At 44.0% G+C, this 14932-nt stretch overlaps 1 protein-coding gene across 4 annotated transcripts in view; it reads left to right on the plus strand.

The window, feature by feature from the left end:
- katnal2 (katanin p60 subunit A-like 2) overlaps positions 1 to 14932 on the plus strand; it is a 143294-nt gene that overhangs the window by 46090 nt on the left and 82272 nt on the right. For all 4 annotated transcript variants that reach the window (XM_063042581.1, XM_063042579.1, XM_063042580.1 and 1 more), the window contains exons 4-5: positions 3682 to 3724; positions 14411 to 14513. In XM_063042581.1, coding sequence (XP_062898651.1) covers positions 3682 to 3724; positions 14411 to 14513 — 146 coding nt within the window. The remainder of the gene's footprint in view (positions 1 to 3681; positions 3725 to 14410; positions 14514 to 14932) is intronic.

Raw genomic sequence — 14932 nt, forward strand, 5'->3', positions numbered from 1 at the left:
TCGTTCAAATTCGGAAACTGATCAAACAATGATTTATAAAATTCCGGACAATCCATATTAGGAGCATAAACATTAACCAAAACTACTTTTTTATTAAATAGTAAACCACTAACCAATAAAAATCTACCATTCGGATCAGAGATAATATCCTGTTGTATAAAAGTAACTGAGGAGTCTATAAAAATAGAGACGCCTCGAATCTTAGCATTGGAGTTCGAATGAAATTGTTGTCCCTTCCAGAATTTGAAAAAACGTAGTCTGTCCCCCCTCCGTACATGGGTCTCTTGTAAAAATAAAATTTGTGCTTTAAGTCTCCGGAACACTTTAAAAACTTTTTTCCTTTTAATAGGATGATTAAGACCATTAGTATTCCAGGAGACAAAATTAATAATAGACTCCATAAATCCTAAAGTCAACCCATAACAAGGAGGATTGACAATAGGCGCGACCCACAAACCCGGAGAGGAAACAGAACATACAAAAGATACCGGGGAAAAGGACGCAACCAATACTTCAATAATGTATATAGCCCAAAGAGAAACAAACTAAAACGTGAAGCCCCTCCCACCGCCCCCCACCCCAAGACCCCAAGGCGAAATCTAAAGCAGACCCGCCAGAAAGAAGCAAGCGCTAAAACTACCCCCATGACTTCCGGTATACGCTCCCTAAAAAAAAGGTATAAATATGAAAAGGATCAGCTAATTGTAAAACAGTAAAAAAATAAGTAAAAAAAAGTTAGCTCAATTAAAATACACACAGAACAGAACAAAAGCCGGAAAGTATATATTAAAAAAAAACCACAATAAACCTCAAACTCATGAATAGACACAGCAACAAAAAAAAATAGGATTATTAACATAAAATGATTATAAAAAGCAAAACAGAATAAAATTTTAAAAAAACTACAAAATTTAAGGCCGCACAGGAAATACGTAAGATGACAAAAGGGAAGTAACCACCCAGAATCCCCTGGGAAAAGAAAGAAATGACGCAGTTAAAAAGAAAGTTTAGCAGCCATATTAAGAAATCGAAAGTAAACTTTTCTGCCCAAATAGGGCACAGAAAAGTTAAAACCAACCAATTCACAGCCTCCGATCAACGGAGAAAATTAAAAAAAAGGCAATTAAGATGTTGAAGATGAAAGTTGATCCAGATAACTCTGGGCATCCGATGGAGAATCAAAAAAACGAAGGGCTCCATCTAACATGCGAATCCTTAGACGTGCAGGGTACAGCAGCGCTGGTCTTAAATCCATCTTATAGAATTCCGACATCACGGATCTGTAACGGACCCGTTGGTCCCAGATTGGTTTACTGAAATCTTCCACGAATCGGAACTTAAGATCCGAAAAATCAATGAAACCTTTAGATCGAGCGAATCGAAACAGTCTCTCCTTGTCTTGAAAGTAATGAAAACGTAAGATAACATGCCTAGGTCTATCTGACCTAGACGAGTATGATGGGATTCTGTGAACACGATCCAGTAGCGGTGGTTGGTCAGGAAATACAGTAGGGAATGCATCTTTTAAAAGTTGGGAGAAATATTTCATAGGGTTGTTAGCTTCCACGGCTTCCCTGACGCCAATCATTCGTAAATTCTGCCGTCGCATTCTAGATTCCAAGTCAGAGTTTTTAAAAGTCAAAAAGTCAAGTTTCTTCTTCATTACATTAATTGTTTCTTCGACTTTCCCCATCTTAAGCTCACTTTGTTGCGCGGATTTTTGAAGATCAGATATAGCCGACTGATGTTCCGCAATACATGTTTGCATCTTATCAATTAAATCGGCAATTTTCTGGAACTTAGTTGAGATTTCCGTATGAATCAGGTCTTTAACAGAGCCCATAATTTCTGTACGAATCATCTCCCTAACAGAGGTTGAAATTTCCCTCTGAATTAACTCCGATATAGCTTTCAAAGTCACCGGTGATTCAGTCGGAGGGAGATCCGTAGCTTTCGGTTTAACCGGAGGTTTACCATCCTTGCCGTCTTTCCCGTTCTTAGACATAGCCGATCTCAGTATCGTCCAATTGTCAGAGAATTCAGTTTAATTCAAAGTATTGTAAAAATTGATGCCTTAATAGTTAATTAAAGTATAGCTGACCATAGAGAGAAAAAACTCAGAGGTAATGGAGCGAGTCAAGAACGCGACTTCACTCCATGAGCGCTACCGGAAGTCCGGCAAAATGGGGTTTCTTACGTGAGTTAAAGGTAAATTTTACAACTTGAATTGGGGAAAAGCATTGCAGATTTTGTCTGTACTTTTCCTGGATGCTTTTTCACATTGATGCCCTCTGGAATGGAATATTTCACTCCAGATAGGTAGAGTGCTTGTGTTGTGGTGAATATGGTATCACACCAGTCTAGATGCAGGATGAGAATTTGCCTGTATGTCACTTCATACAGTATAGAATGCTGCAGAGAGGATGAAGCAGAGATTCACTGGACTGTTTCCCGGATTGGAGTGTATTAGCTATAAAGAGAGATAGGAGAAAGTTGGAGCAACACAAACAAAAAATATTGGTGAATGCAGCAGGCCAGGCAGCATCTCTAGGAAGAGGTACAGTCGACGTTTCGGGCCGAGACCCTTCGTCAGGACTAACTGAAAGAAGAGCTAGTGAGAGATTTGAAAGTGGGAGGTGGGGGGAGATCTGAAATGATAGGAGAGGACAGGAGGGATGGAGCTAAGAGCTGGAAAGTTGATTGGCAAAAGGGATACTGGGCTGGAGAAAGTTGGATTGTTTTCTCAAGAGCGTTGGAAGATGGCCATGGGTGAGCTGGTGGCTGAGGTGTTAAAAATGTAAACCCTAATGAGAGAGTTAGATAGGGGTGAGTGTCAGAGTCTTTATCCATTACCTACACCAATACCAAAGAGTGGATGTGGAGAGCAAATTTTCTATAGTGGGAGAGTCAAGGACCAGAAGGCACAGCCTCAGAATAGAGGGACAGCCATTTAGAACTGAGATGAGGAGGAATTTATTTAGCCAGAGAGTGGTGAATCTGCTTTAAATATACCCAAAGACCAAGTCTTTGGGTATATTTAAAGCAGAGGTTGTCATGTTCTTGATTAGTCAGGACGTCAAAGGTTATGGAGAATGGGGTTGAGATGAAAAATAAATTAGTCATGATGGAATGGCAGAGCAGACGGGATGGGCTGAATGACTGAATTCTGCTGCTGTGTCTTATGGACTTGTACCAAAACGCAGGGTGGAAATGTCAAATAATTGTAGGTGTAGCTTTAATGTGAGAAGGCAAATTTTATTTTCACAGAGAGTGGTCATTAACTTGGATTGTGCTGCCAGGGGAAAGGTAGAAGCAATTTAGGAGACTCTTACACAGAGACATAGATAGGCATGGGAAAAAGAGATACACAGCATGTGCAGACAGATGGAATTAGTTTCATTTAACACGGAACCTTTCTTAAACATCGACAGTTTATCCATAGATGTTGCCGACGTACTGAGTTCCTCCAGCATTTTGTGTGTGTGTGTGTGTGTTGCTCAGACATGGTAACTTCCCAGTTTCTTTGTTCTATAAAGTGGCTTAAAGCTATCCAGAGGAAGAAAGACATTTCTGTCATTTTTATATGCAGAGGTAACAGAGTGACTGTTTGCATGAAGCATACAAAGCTAAGGTGAAAATAGACCAATGGAATCGGCTTACTTCATTTATTTGCTTTTATAGAAAATGCAAAATTACAGCCACGAAGTGGAGGAAAACTAAAAAGGTAATTTTTAAAAAATCACAAGATAGCATCAAGAAGCTTTGTGTGGAATGCCATGACAAAAGTCTGCCTTTTTGAAAATTTATTGCCATATAGCTCTTCTGTGTGCTGTAGAATAGATATTTCGACAGGACCTCCCAAAACTACCACCTCTACCACTGGAGAGGCAAGAATTACGGGCGTGTGGAATGATCACAAACAGACATGTTCCCATTAAGTGATATGGCATTTTGATGTGTACAGTGGATTCCAGTTAACTGGGACACATTTTGGCCCAATTAAGCAGTTGCCCCAATTAGCCAAAATTTCATGGAAATTTTGCTTGGAAGTTGATGGAGAAGATCCTGAGAGGCAGGATTTATGAACATTTGGAGAGGCATAATATGATTAGGAATTGTCAGCATGGCTTTGTCAAAGGCAGGTCGTGCAGTATGAGCCTGATTGCATTATTTGAAGATGTGACTGAACATATTGATGAAGGTAGAGCAGTAGATGTAGTGTATATGGATTTCCACAAGGCATTTGATGAGGTACCCATGCAAGGCTTTTTGAAAAAGTAAGAAGGCATGGGATCCAAGGGGACATTGCTTTGTGGATTCACAATTGGCTTGCCCACAGAAGGAAAAGAATGGTTGTAGACGGGTCATATTCTGTATGGAGGTCGGTGACCAGTGGTGTGCTTTGGGGATCTGTTCTGGGACCCCTTCTCTTTGTGATTTTTATAAATGACCTGGATGAGGAAGTGGAGGGATGGGTCAGTAAATTTGCTGATGACACAAAGGCTGGAGATGCTGTGGATAGCGTGGAGGGCTGTCAGAGATTACAGCTGGACATCAATAGGACGCAAAACTGGTCTGAGAAGTGGCAGATGGAGCTCTACACAGTTAAGTGTGAAGTGGTTCATTTTGGTAGGTCAAATATGATGGCAGAATATAGTATTAATGGTAAGACTTTTGGCAGTATGGAAGATCAGAGAGATCTTGAGGTCCGAGTCCATAGGACACTCAAAGCTGCTACGCAGGTTGATTCTGTGGTTAAGAAGGGATACGGTGCATCGGCCTTCATCAATTGTGGGATTGAGTTTAAGAGCCGAGAGGTAACATTGCAGCTATGTAGGACCCTGGTCAGACCCCACTTGGAATACTGTGCTCAATTCTGGTCACCTCACTATAGGAAGGATGTGGAAACCATAGAAAGGGTGCAGAGGAGACTTACAAGGATGTTGTCAGGATTGGGGAGCATGTCTTATGAGAATAGGTTGAGTGAACTTGGCCTTTTCTCCTTGGAGTGACGGAGGATGAGAGATGACTTGATAGAGGGGTACAAGATAATGAGAGGCAATGATCGTGTGGATAGTCAGAGGCTTTTCCCCAGGGCTGAAATGGCTAGCATTAGAGAGCATAGCTTTAAGGTGCTTGGAAGTAGGTACAGAGGAGATGTCAGGGGTACGTTTTTTACACAGAGAGTGGTGAGTGTGTGGAATGGGCTGCTGGCGGCAGTGGTGGAGGCGGAAACAATAGGGCCTTTTAAAGGAGACTTCTGGATAGGTACGTGGAGCTTAGAAAAATAGAGGGCTATGGGTAAAGCCTAGGTAATTCTAAGGTAGGGACATGTTTGGCACAGCTTTGAGGGCTAAAGGGCTTGTATTGTGCTGTAGGTTTTCTATGTTTCTATTTAGAAAAAGAGTATAAAGAAGACAAACTGAGTAACAAATTATGTATTGAAATGAAATATAGAACAACTTGTAACACTATCAATACTACTATAGTGCTATAAAACTGTATTAGTTCCTAATATTTAATGATGGAGGAATTCATCCAGTGTATGCTGCCTTGTTCTTTTGAGTGACTGTAATGAGCAAAATCAGTGCAGACACCTAATGCAGATAATGGACTGTCTTCATGCAATGATTTCGACGGTTGCATCCACCAAATCTTCCTTTACATTGTAACATTCAATACCTTCACATTGTTTCTAACTTGTTGAAATTTTATTTTCACTCTCAGCTGTTTCTGGCATTTCCAAGACTGAATGCTTGAAACTGTGGTGAGCAAAACAATTCTGAATTTTCTTACTGCTTATTTCTTGTCAATTGTCAAAAATCGCTGCTTTTTGAGCACAAACACACATAACTGACACTATTTAAAAATTGTTCGCTCTAATCATGGTGACAGTCACACAAGTGTATTTGACTAATGTAAGTTAGAAACTGTTCGGCAACAGTCTCCTGTCCCAATTAAGCAGCATAGTGTCCCAAATAAATGAAGGGAGTCCAGCTATTTTCTTGCAACACACATCAAAGTTGCTGGTGAACGCAGCAGGCCAGGCAGCATCTATAGGAAGAGGCGCAGTCGACGTTTCAGGCCGAGACCCTTCGTCAGGACTAACTGAAGGAAGAGTGAGTAAGGGATTTGAAAGCTGGAGGGGGAGGGGGAGATGCAAAATGATAGGAGAAGACAGGAGGGGGAGGGATAGAGCCGAGAGCTGGACAGGTGATAGGCAAAAGGGGATACAAGAGGATCATGGGACAGGAGGTCCGGGAAGAAAGACGGGGGGGGGGTGACCCAGAGGATGAGCAAGAGGTATATTCAGAGGGACAGAGGGAGAAAAAGGAGAGTGAGAGAAAGAAGGTGTGTATAAAAATAAGTAATAGATGGGGTACGAGGGGGAGGTGGGGCCTAGCGGAAGTTAGAGAAGTCAATGTTCATGCCATCAGATTGGAGGCTACCCAGACGGAATATAAGGTGTTGTTCCTCCAACCTGAGTGTGGCTTCATCTTTACAGTAGAGGAGGCCGTGGATAGACATGTCAGAATGGGAATGGGATGTGGAATTAAAATGTGTGGCCACTGGGAGATCCTGCTTTCTCTGGCGGACAGAGCATAGATGTTCAGCAAAGCGGTCTCCCAGTCTGCGTCGGGTCTCGCCAATATATAAAAGGCCACATCGGGAGCACCGGACGCAGTATATCACCCCAGTCGACTCACAGGTGAAGTGATGCCTCACCTGGAAGGACTGTTTGGGGCCCTGAATGGTGGTAAGGGAGGAAGTGTAAGGGCATGTGTAGCACTTGTTCCGCTTACACGGATAAGTGCCAGGAGGGAGATCAGTGGGGAGGGATGGGGGGGACGAATGGACAAGAGAGTTGTGTAGGGAGCGATCCCTGCGGAATGCAGAGAGAGGGGGGAAGGGAAAGATGTGCTTAGTGGTGGGATCCCGTTGGAGGTGGCGGAAGTTACGGAGAATAATATGTTGGACCCGGAGGCTGGTGGGGTGGTAGGTGAGGACCAGGGGAACCTTATTCCTAGTGGGGTGGTGGGAGGATGGAGTGAGAGCAGATGTACGTGAAATGGGGGAGATGCGTTTAAGAGCTCTCTTAAACGCATCTCCCCCATTTCACGTACATCTGCTCTCACTCCATCCTCCCACCACCCCACTAGGAATAAGGTTCCCCTGGTCCTCACCTACCACCCCACCAGCCTCCGGGTCCAACATATTATTCTCCGTAACTTCCGCCACCTCCAACGGGATCCCACCACTAAGCACATCTTTCCCTCCCCCCCCCCCCGCATTCCGCAGGGATCGCTCCCTACACAACTCCCTTGTCCATTCGTCCCCCCCATCCCTCCCCACTGATCTCCCTCCTGGAACTTATCCATGTAAGCGGAACCAGTGCTACACATGCCCTTACACTTCCTCCCTTACCACCATTCAGGGCCCCAAACAGTCCTTCCAGGTGAGGCATCACTTCACCTGTGAGTCGACTGGGGTGATATACTGTGTCCGGTGCTCCCGATGTGGCCTTTTATATATTGGCGAGACCCGACGCAGACTGGGAGACCGCTTTGCTGAACATCTATGCTCTGTCCGCCAGAGAAAACAGGATCTCCCAGTGGCCACACATTTTAATTCCACATCCCATTCCCATTCTGACATGTCTATCCACGGCCTCCTCTACTGTAAAGATGAAGCCACACTCAGGTTGGAGGAACAACACCTTATATTCCGTCTGGGTAGCCTCCAACCTGATGGCATGAACATCGACTTCTCTAACTTCCGCTAGGCCCCACCTCCCCCTCGTACCCCATCTGTTACTCATTTTTATGCACACATTCTTTCTCTCACTCTCCTTTTTCTCCCTCTGTCCCTCTGAATATACCTCTTGCCCATCCTCTGGGTCACCCCCCCCCGTCTTTCGTCCCGGACCTCCTGTCCCATGATCCTCTCATACCCCCTTTTGCCTATCACCTGTCCAGCTCTCGGCTCTATCCCTCCCCCTCCTGTCTTCTCCTATCATTTTGCATCTCCCCCTCCCCCTCCAGCTTTCAAATCCCTTACTCACTCTTCCTTCAGTTAGTCCTGACGAAGGGTCTCGGCCTGAAACGTCGACTGCGCCTCTTCCTATAGATGCTGCTTGGCCTGCTGCGTTCACCAGCAACTTTGATGTATGTTGCTTGAATTTCCAGCATCTGCAGAATTCCTGTTGTTCCAGCTATTTTCTTGATTAGTTTATGTTCTTTAAGAGTTGTCCCGAACAAGCGGTTATCCCAATTAACTGATAGCCCAATTAACCGGAATCCACTGTACTTATTTATGCAAACATCGTTATTCCAACTCAGTAAGGCAGAATTCATGAACACTATGACACACGAACACCTACTAGAGATGAGTAGTAATTATTAAAGATGGACAGGATACACACCAATTGATATAGCAATGTAGAACATAGAACAGTACAACAGAGTACAGGCCCTTTGGCCCATGATATCAGGCTGATCTTCTAACCCTTCCCTCCTGCATGGACCTCCATTTTTCTTTCAGCCATGTGCATGCATATCTATGAGTCTCTTAAAAGCCTCTAATGTATCTGCCTCTACCACCACTCCTGGCAGCACGATCCAGGCACCCTCCACTCTCTGTGTTTATAAAAAAAATGCATCTCTGACATCCCCCTAATCTTTTTAAATGGATGTCCTGTCATCTTAACCATTTGTGCCCTGGGAGAAGTCTCTGGATGTCCACTTGATCTGTGCCTCTTATCAAGTTATGCACCTCTACCAAGTCACCTCTCGTCCTCCTCCGCTTTCAAGTGATTGGAGGAAAATACTCCAAAGTGACTCCTGCTCCTATTTTCTGATGTTGTTGTACTGTCATATTGGAGAAGTTAAAAAGAGCAGCTTTACGTTTGTAATCGAGGAACAACATTTGTCTGCTCTTGGACTGTATTCCTTGGAGTTTAGAAGAATCAGGGGAGACCTCATAGAAACATTTCGAATGTTAAAAGGCATGGACAGAGTGGATGTGGCAAAGTTGTTTCCCATGATGGGGGAGTCTAGTACGAGAGGGCATGACTTAAGGATTGAAGGGCGCCCTTTCAGAACAGAAATGCGAAGAAATTTTTTTAGTCAGAGGGTGGTGAATCTATGGAATTTGTTGCCACGGGCAGCAGTGGAGGCCAAGTCATTGGGTGTATTTAAGGCGGAGATTGATAGGTATCTGAGTAGCCAGGGCATCAAAGGTTATGGTGCGAAGGCAGGGGAGTGGGACTAAATAGGAGAAAATGGATCAGCTCATGATAAAATGGCGGAGCAGACTCGATGGGCCGAATGGCCTACTTCTGCTCCTTTGTCTTATGGTCTTATGGTCTTATTTCAGTTCAGTTTCTATTTTTATCTTATTTTAACAAAGGTTATGGGGTTGGGGGGTGGGGAGGGTGTCATTAGTGATTATTGCTTAACTCAGATTGTGCCACATATGTCAAAGCTGGTTGTGTAAGACGGAAGTCTCTGGAAATACACTGGTTTTAATTGAGCTAAAGGAGCTGCAGCTGACGAGAGTAATAAAGAGATTTCCAAAGTAAGAATTTCAAGTTTAAATTTAATCATCATTCAACCACTCATGAATAGAACCATAGAAGACTACAGCACAGGAAACAGGCCATTCGGCCCTTCTAGTCTGTGCTGAAACTTCATTCCGCTAGTCGCATTGACCTGCATCCAGTCCCTTTCCCTCCAGACCTCTCCCATCCATGTATCTATTCAATTTGTTCTTAAAACCTAAGAGTGAGCCCGCATTTACCACATCAGATGGTAGCTTGTTCCACACTCCCACCACTCTCTTAGTGAAGAAGTTCCCCCTAATGATCCCCCTGAACCTTTCCCCTTTCACCCTAAAGCCATGTCCTCTCGTATTATCTCTCCTAATCTAAATGGAAAAAGCCTATTCACATTTACTCTGTCTATACCCCTCATAATTTTGTAAACCTCTATCAAATCTCCCCTCATTCTCTACGCTCCAAGAAATGAAGTCCTAACCTGTTCAATCTTTCCCTGTAACTCAACTCCTGAAGACCCGGCAACATCCTAGTAAATCTTCTCTGCACTCTTTCAATCTTACTGATATCCTTCCTATAGTTCGGTGACCAGAACTGAATACCTCCAAATGAAACGGCTTGGGGACCAAGTTGCAAAACAACTACCAATAGCACAAAGTACAAATAACACATATTGTTATGATTGCAGAAAAACATTGTCACAAAGAGAAAATATATAGCCCGGTCCCAGATTGCCAAGTTTGATCTTCTGCTGAAGGGCACCACCGAGTGAACAGCAGAGGGAAGGAAAAGTTGTGGCATAGAGGAGCACAAAGCACACTAAATGGGTTCCAGCTGTCATTGATTGGGTCTTGCACTGTCAGGGGGTTGCTCAACTCAGGTGGCAGAACTGGCGGCCCTGATAGAAGCACTGCACTACAGTAAAGGCAGATGAATAAATATGTATACAGACAGCCGATATGCCTTCAGGGTGGTGCAAGACTATGATGGCATGGGCACAACGAGAATTTGTAAACTCAACAGGGGCAGGTATTCAACACGGGCACTTAATATCACGGCAGGAATGGATTCTCAATATTCCCGGATTTCAGTGCTTTAAAAGGGATAGAGAGGGCAGAAAAAGGGGAGGAGGGTGGCATTACTGGTCGAGGACACTATTACAGCTACAGAAAGGGTGGGTGATGTAGCAGGATCCTCTTTAGAGTCAATATGGGTGGAAGTCAGGAACAGGAAGGGAGCAGTTACTCTATTGGGGGTATGCTATAGGCCCCCTGGTAGCAGCAGAGACACAGAGGAGCAGATTGGGAGGCAGATTTTGGAAAGGTGCAAAAATAACAGGGTTGTTATCATGGATGACTTTAACTTCCCTAATATTGATTGGCACCTGATTAGTTCCAAGGGTTTAGATGGGGCAGAGTTTGTTAACTGTGTCCAGGACGGATTCCTGTCACAGTATGTTGACAGGCCGACCAGGGGGAATGCCATACTAGATCTAGTACTAGGTAATGAACCGGGTCAGGTCACAGATCTCTCAGTGGGTGAGCATCTGGGGGACAGTGACCACTACTCCCTGGCCTTTAGCATTATCATGGAAAAGGATAGCATCAGAGAGGACAGGAAAATTTTTAATTGGGGAAAGGCAAATTATGAGGCTATAAGGCTAGAACTTGCAGTTGTGAATTAGGATGATGCTTTTGCAGGGAAATGTACTATGGACACGTGGTCGATGTTTAGAGATCTCTTGCAGGATGTTAGGGATAAATTTGTCCCAGTGAGGAAGATAAAGAATGGTAGGGTGAAGGAATCATGGGTGACAAGTGAGGTGGAAAATCCAGTCAGGTGGAAGAAGGCAGCATACATGAGGTTTAGGAAGCAAGGATCAGATGGGTCTATTGAGGAATATAGGGAAGCAAGAAAGGAGCTTAAGAAGGGGCAGAGAAGAGCAAGAAGGGGGCATGAGAAGGCCTTGGCGAGTAGGGTAAAGGAAAACCCCAAGGCATTCTTCAATTATGTGAAGAAAAAAGGATGACAGGAGTGAATGTAGGACCGGTTAGAGATAAAGGTGGGAAGATGTGCCTGGAGGCTGTGGAAGTGAGCGAGGTCCTTAATGAATACTTCTCTTCGGTATTAACCAATGAGAGGGAATTTGATGATGGTGAGGACAATATGAGTGAGGTTGATTTTCTGGAGCATTTTGATATTAAGGGAGAGGAGGTGTTGGAGTTGTTAAAATACATTAGGACAGATAAGTCCCCGGGGCCTGGCTGCTCCACGAGGCAAGAGAAGAGATTGCTGAGCCTCTGGCTAGGATCTTTATGTCCTCATTGTCCACGGGAATGGTACCGGAGGATTGGAGAGAGGCGAATGTTGTCCCCTTGTTCAAAAAAGGTAGAAGGGATAGTCCGGGTAATTATAGACCAGTGAGCCTTACGTCTGTGGTGGGAAAGCTGTTGGAAAAGATTCTTAGAGATAGGATCTCTGGGCATTTAGAGAATCATGGTCTGATTAGGGACAGTCAGCATGGCTTTGTGAAGGGCAGATCATGTCTAACAAACCTGATAGAGTTCTTTGAGGAGGTGACCAGGCATATAGATGAGGGTAGTGCAGTTAATGTGATCTATATGGATTTTAGTATGGCATTTGACAAGGTTCCATATGGTAGGCTTATTCAGAAAGTCAGAAGGGATGGGATCCAGGGAAGTTTGGCCAGGTGGATTCAGAACTGGCTTGCCTGCAGAAGGCAGAGGGTCGTGGTGGAGGGAGTACATTCAGATTGGAGGATTGTGACTAGTGGTATCCCACAAGGATCTGTTCTGGGACCTCTACTTTTCGTGATTTTTATTAACAACCTGGATGTCGGGGTAGAAGGGTGGGTTGGCAAGTTTGCAGACGACACAAAGGTTGGTGGTGTTGTAGATAGTGTAGAGGATTGTCAAAGATTGCAAAGAGACATTGATAGGATGCAGAAATGGGCTGAGAAGTGGCAGATGGAGTTCAACCTGGAGAAGTGTGAGGTGGTACACTTTGGAAGGACAAACTCCAAGGCAGAGTACAAAGTAAATGGCAGGATACTTGGTAGTGTGGAGGAGCAGAGGGATCTCGAGGTACATGTCCACAGATCCCTGAAAGTTGTCTCACAGGTAGATAGGGTAGTTCAGAAAGCTTATGGGGTGTTAGCTTTCATAAGTCGAGGGATAGAGTTTAAGAGTCGCGATGTAACGATGCAGCCTGGTTAGGTCACTCTTGGAGTACTGTGTCCAGTTCTGGTCGCCTCACTATAGGAAGGATGTGGAAGCATTGGAAAGGGTACAGAGGAGATTTACCAGGATGCTGCCTGGTTTAGAGAGTATGCATTATGATCAGAGATGAAGGGAGCTAGGGCTTTACTCTTTGGAGAGGAGGAGGATGAGAGGAGACATGATAGAGGTGTACAAGATAATAAGAGGAATAGATAGAGTGGATAGCCAGCGCCTCTTCCCCAGGGCACCACTGCTCAATACAAGAGGACATGGCTTTAAGGTGAGGGGTGGGAAGCTCAAGGGGATATTAGAAGAAGGTTTTTTACTCAGAGAGTGGCTGGTGTGTGGAATGCACTGCCTGAGTCAGTGGTGGAGGCAGATACACTAGTGAAGTTTAAGAGACTACTAGACAGGTATATGGAGGAATTTAAGGTGGGGGGCTTATATGGGAGGCAGGGTTTGAGGTTCGGCACAACATTGTGGGCCGAAGGGCCTGTACTGTGCTGTACTATTCTATGTTCTATGTTCACACAGAACTGCTGGAAGCCGTGAGTCTGCCAGCAGAGTTAGTGGTAATTAAAGCAAAGCTTACCAGAAAGTGGAGAGTAAGGAGCAGAAAGGAAATGAGTGGGCAGGCATCAGAGCAAAGAAGGCAGCAGAGGAACTCGAGGCAACTGAAACCGCAAGCGTACAGGTAGAAACAACTGAAGCCAGTTTAGTAAAATTATACGAAGAGGTAGAAGCAGAAGAGAAGGAGAAGTAGAGGAGTAAGGAAGCAAAGGAGGGACCAGATGGGAGCTGGCCCACAGTGAGGAAGGAGTTGCACCCCTTTGATTTCTTCTCCACTGGTTATCTGAAGATTGAGGGCTAGGAAATGTGGCTATAGCAGCACAATTCACATGCATGTACTGCGTGCAAGCTAGCATTTCATTCTCAGAATTTACCAATGGCGCTATGGTAGTGTAGTGGTTAGCACAATGCTATTACAGCTCAGGGCATTCCAGAGTTTGGAGTTCAATTCCCTTTGCCATCTGTAAGGAACTTGTATGTCCTCCCTGTGAATGCGTAGGTTTCCTCCACGTGCTTTGGTTTCCTTCCACAGTCTAAAGATGTACTGGTTAGTAGGTTAATTGGTCATTGTAAATTGTCCTGTGATTACACTAGGGTCACGTTGGTGAGATGCTAGTGGCACGGCTCAAGGGGCCAGAAGAGCCTGTTCCATGCTGTATGTCTAAATAAATAAAATAAAGATAATGGAACCTGTGTGATGACTGTAAGGGACAAGATGATTTCTCACCTGTTTGTGGACTGTGGGTTTGCAAAGAGGGTGACGAGAAAAACGCAAGAGCCTATGTGTGCGTAACACAGGATTCTCTGACCTACGGGCCGGTCCCAGGGACACACATGGAGACAAACGTCAAGTGCTGCTGGCAGATCACCACCTCAGTGAAAGACCCCCATTGGTCTTCCCAAAACTTTTTTGTCTTCCAGCCCATTGAGATAATTAGGCAGACAATAATATTTAAATATAACTTTGTTCGTACCTGTCAATTCATATCTGTTTGTTACATAAGATTTACGAAGTGATATATTCTGACTAATTTTTCTCAATTTCAAGGACAACAAACTGTAATTCTAAGGTGCTCCCTAAAATCTCCACACCACAGCGGCCACATTCCAAAATCGGAATGAAAAAAACAGAGCTGAAACCTCAGAAACAGGTCAGAATTTGGCATTGTTATGATTAACAGAAAAAGTGGTCAATAAAATTTAAGGTAATGTTTTTAGATCAGATATTTATGTCTTTTAATTAGAAATACATATTGCAACATTATTGAGGAAGTAACTGATAGTGCAATATATTTGAGTTTTGGCTGAAGGCTTCACTGAACTTTACTCGGCCCTTCACTGAACTGTTCCCACAATCTATCGACTCATCATCTCATACTCTCAATATTTATTATTTATTTATTTTTAATTATATTTCTTTTTTCCTTTCTTTTTGTATTTGCACAGTTTGTTGCTTTTTGCACATCGGTCGTTTGGGTGTGATCTTCTTTTAATCTATGGTATTTCTTTGTATTTCCTGTGAATACCCACAAGAAAATGAATCTCAGAGTTGTTTATGATCTATATAAAC

This window comes from Mobula hypostoma, chromosome 3 (assembly GCF_963921235.1).
Source record: "Mobula hypostoma chromosome 3, sMobHyp1.1, whole genome shotgun sequence".
NCBI lineage: Eukaryota > Metazoa > Chordata > Chondrichthyes > Myliobatiformes > Myliobatidae > Mobula > Mobula hypostoma.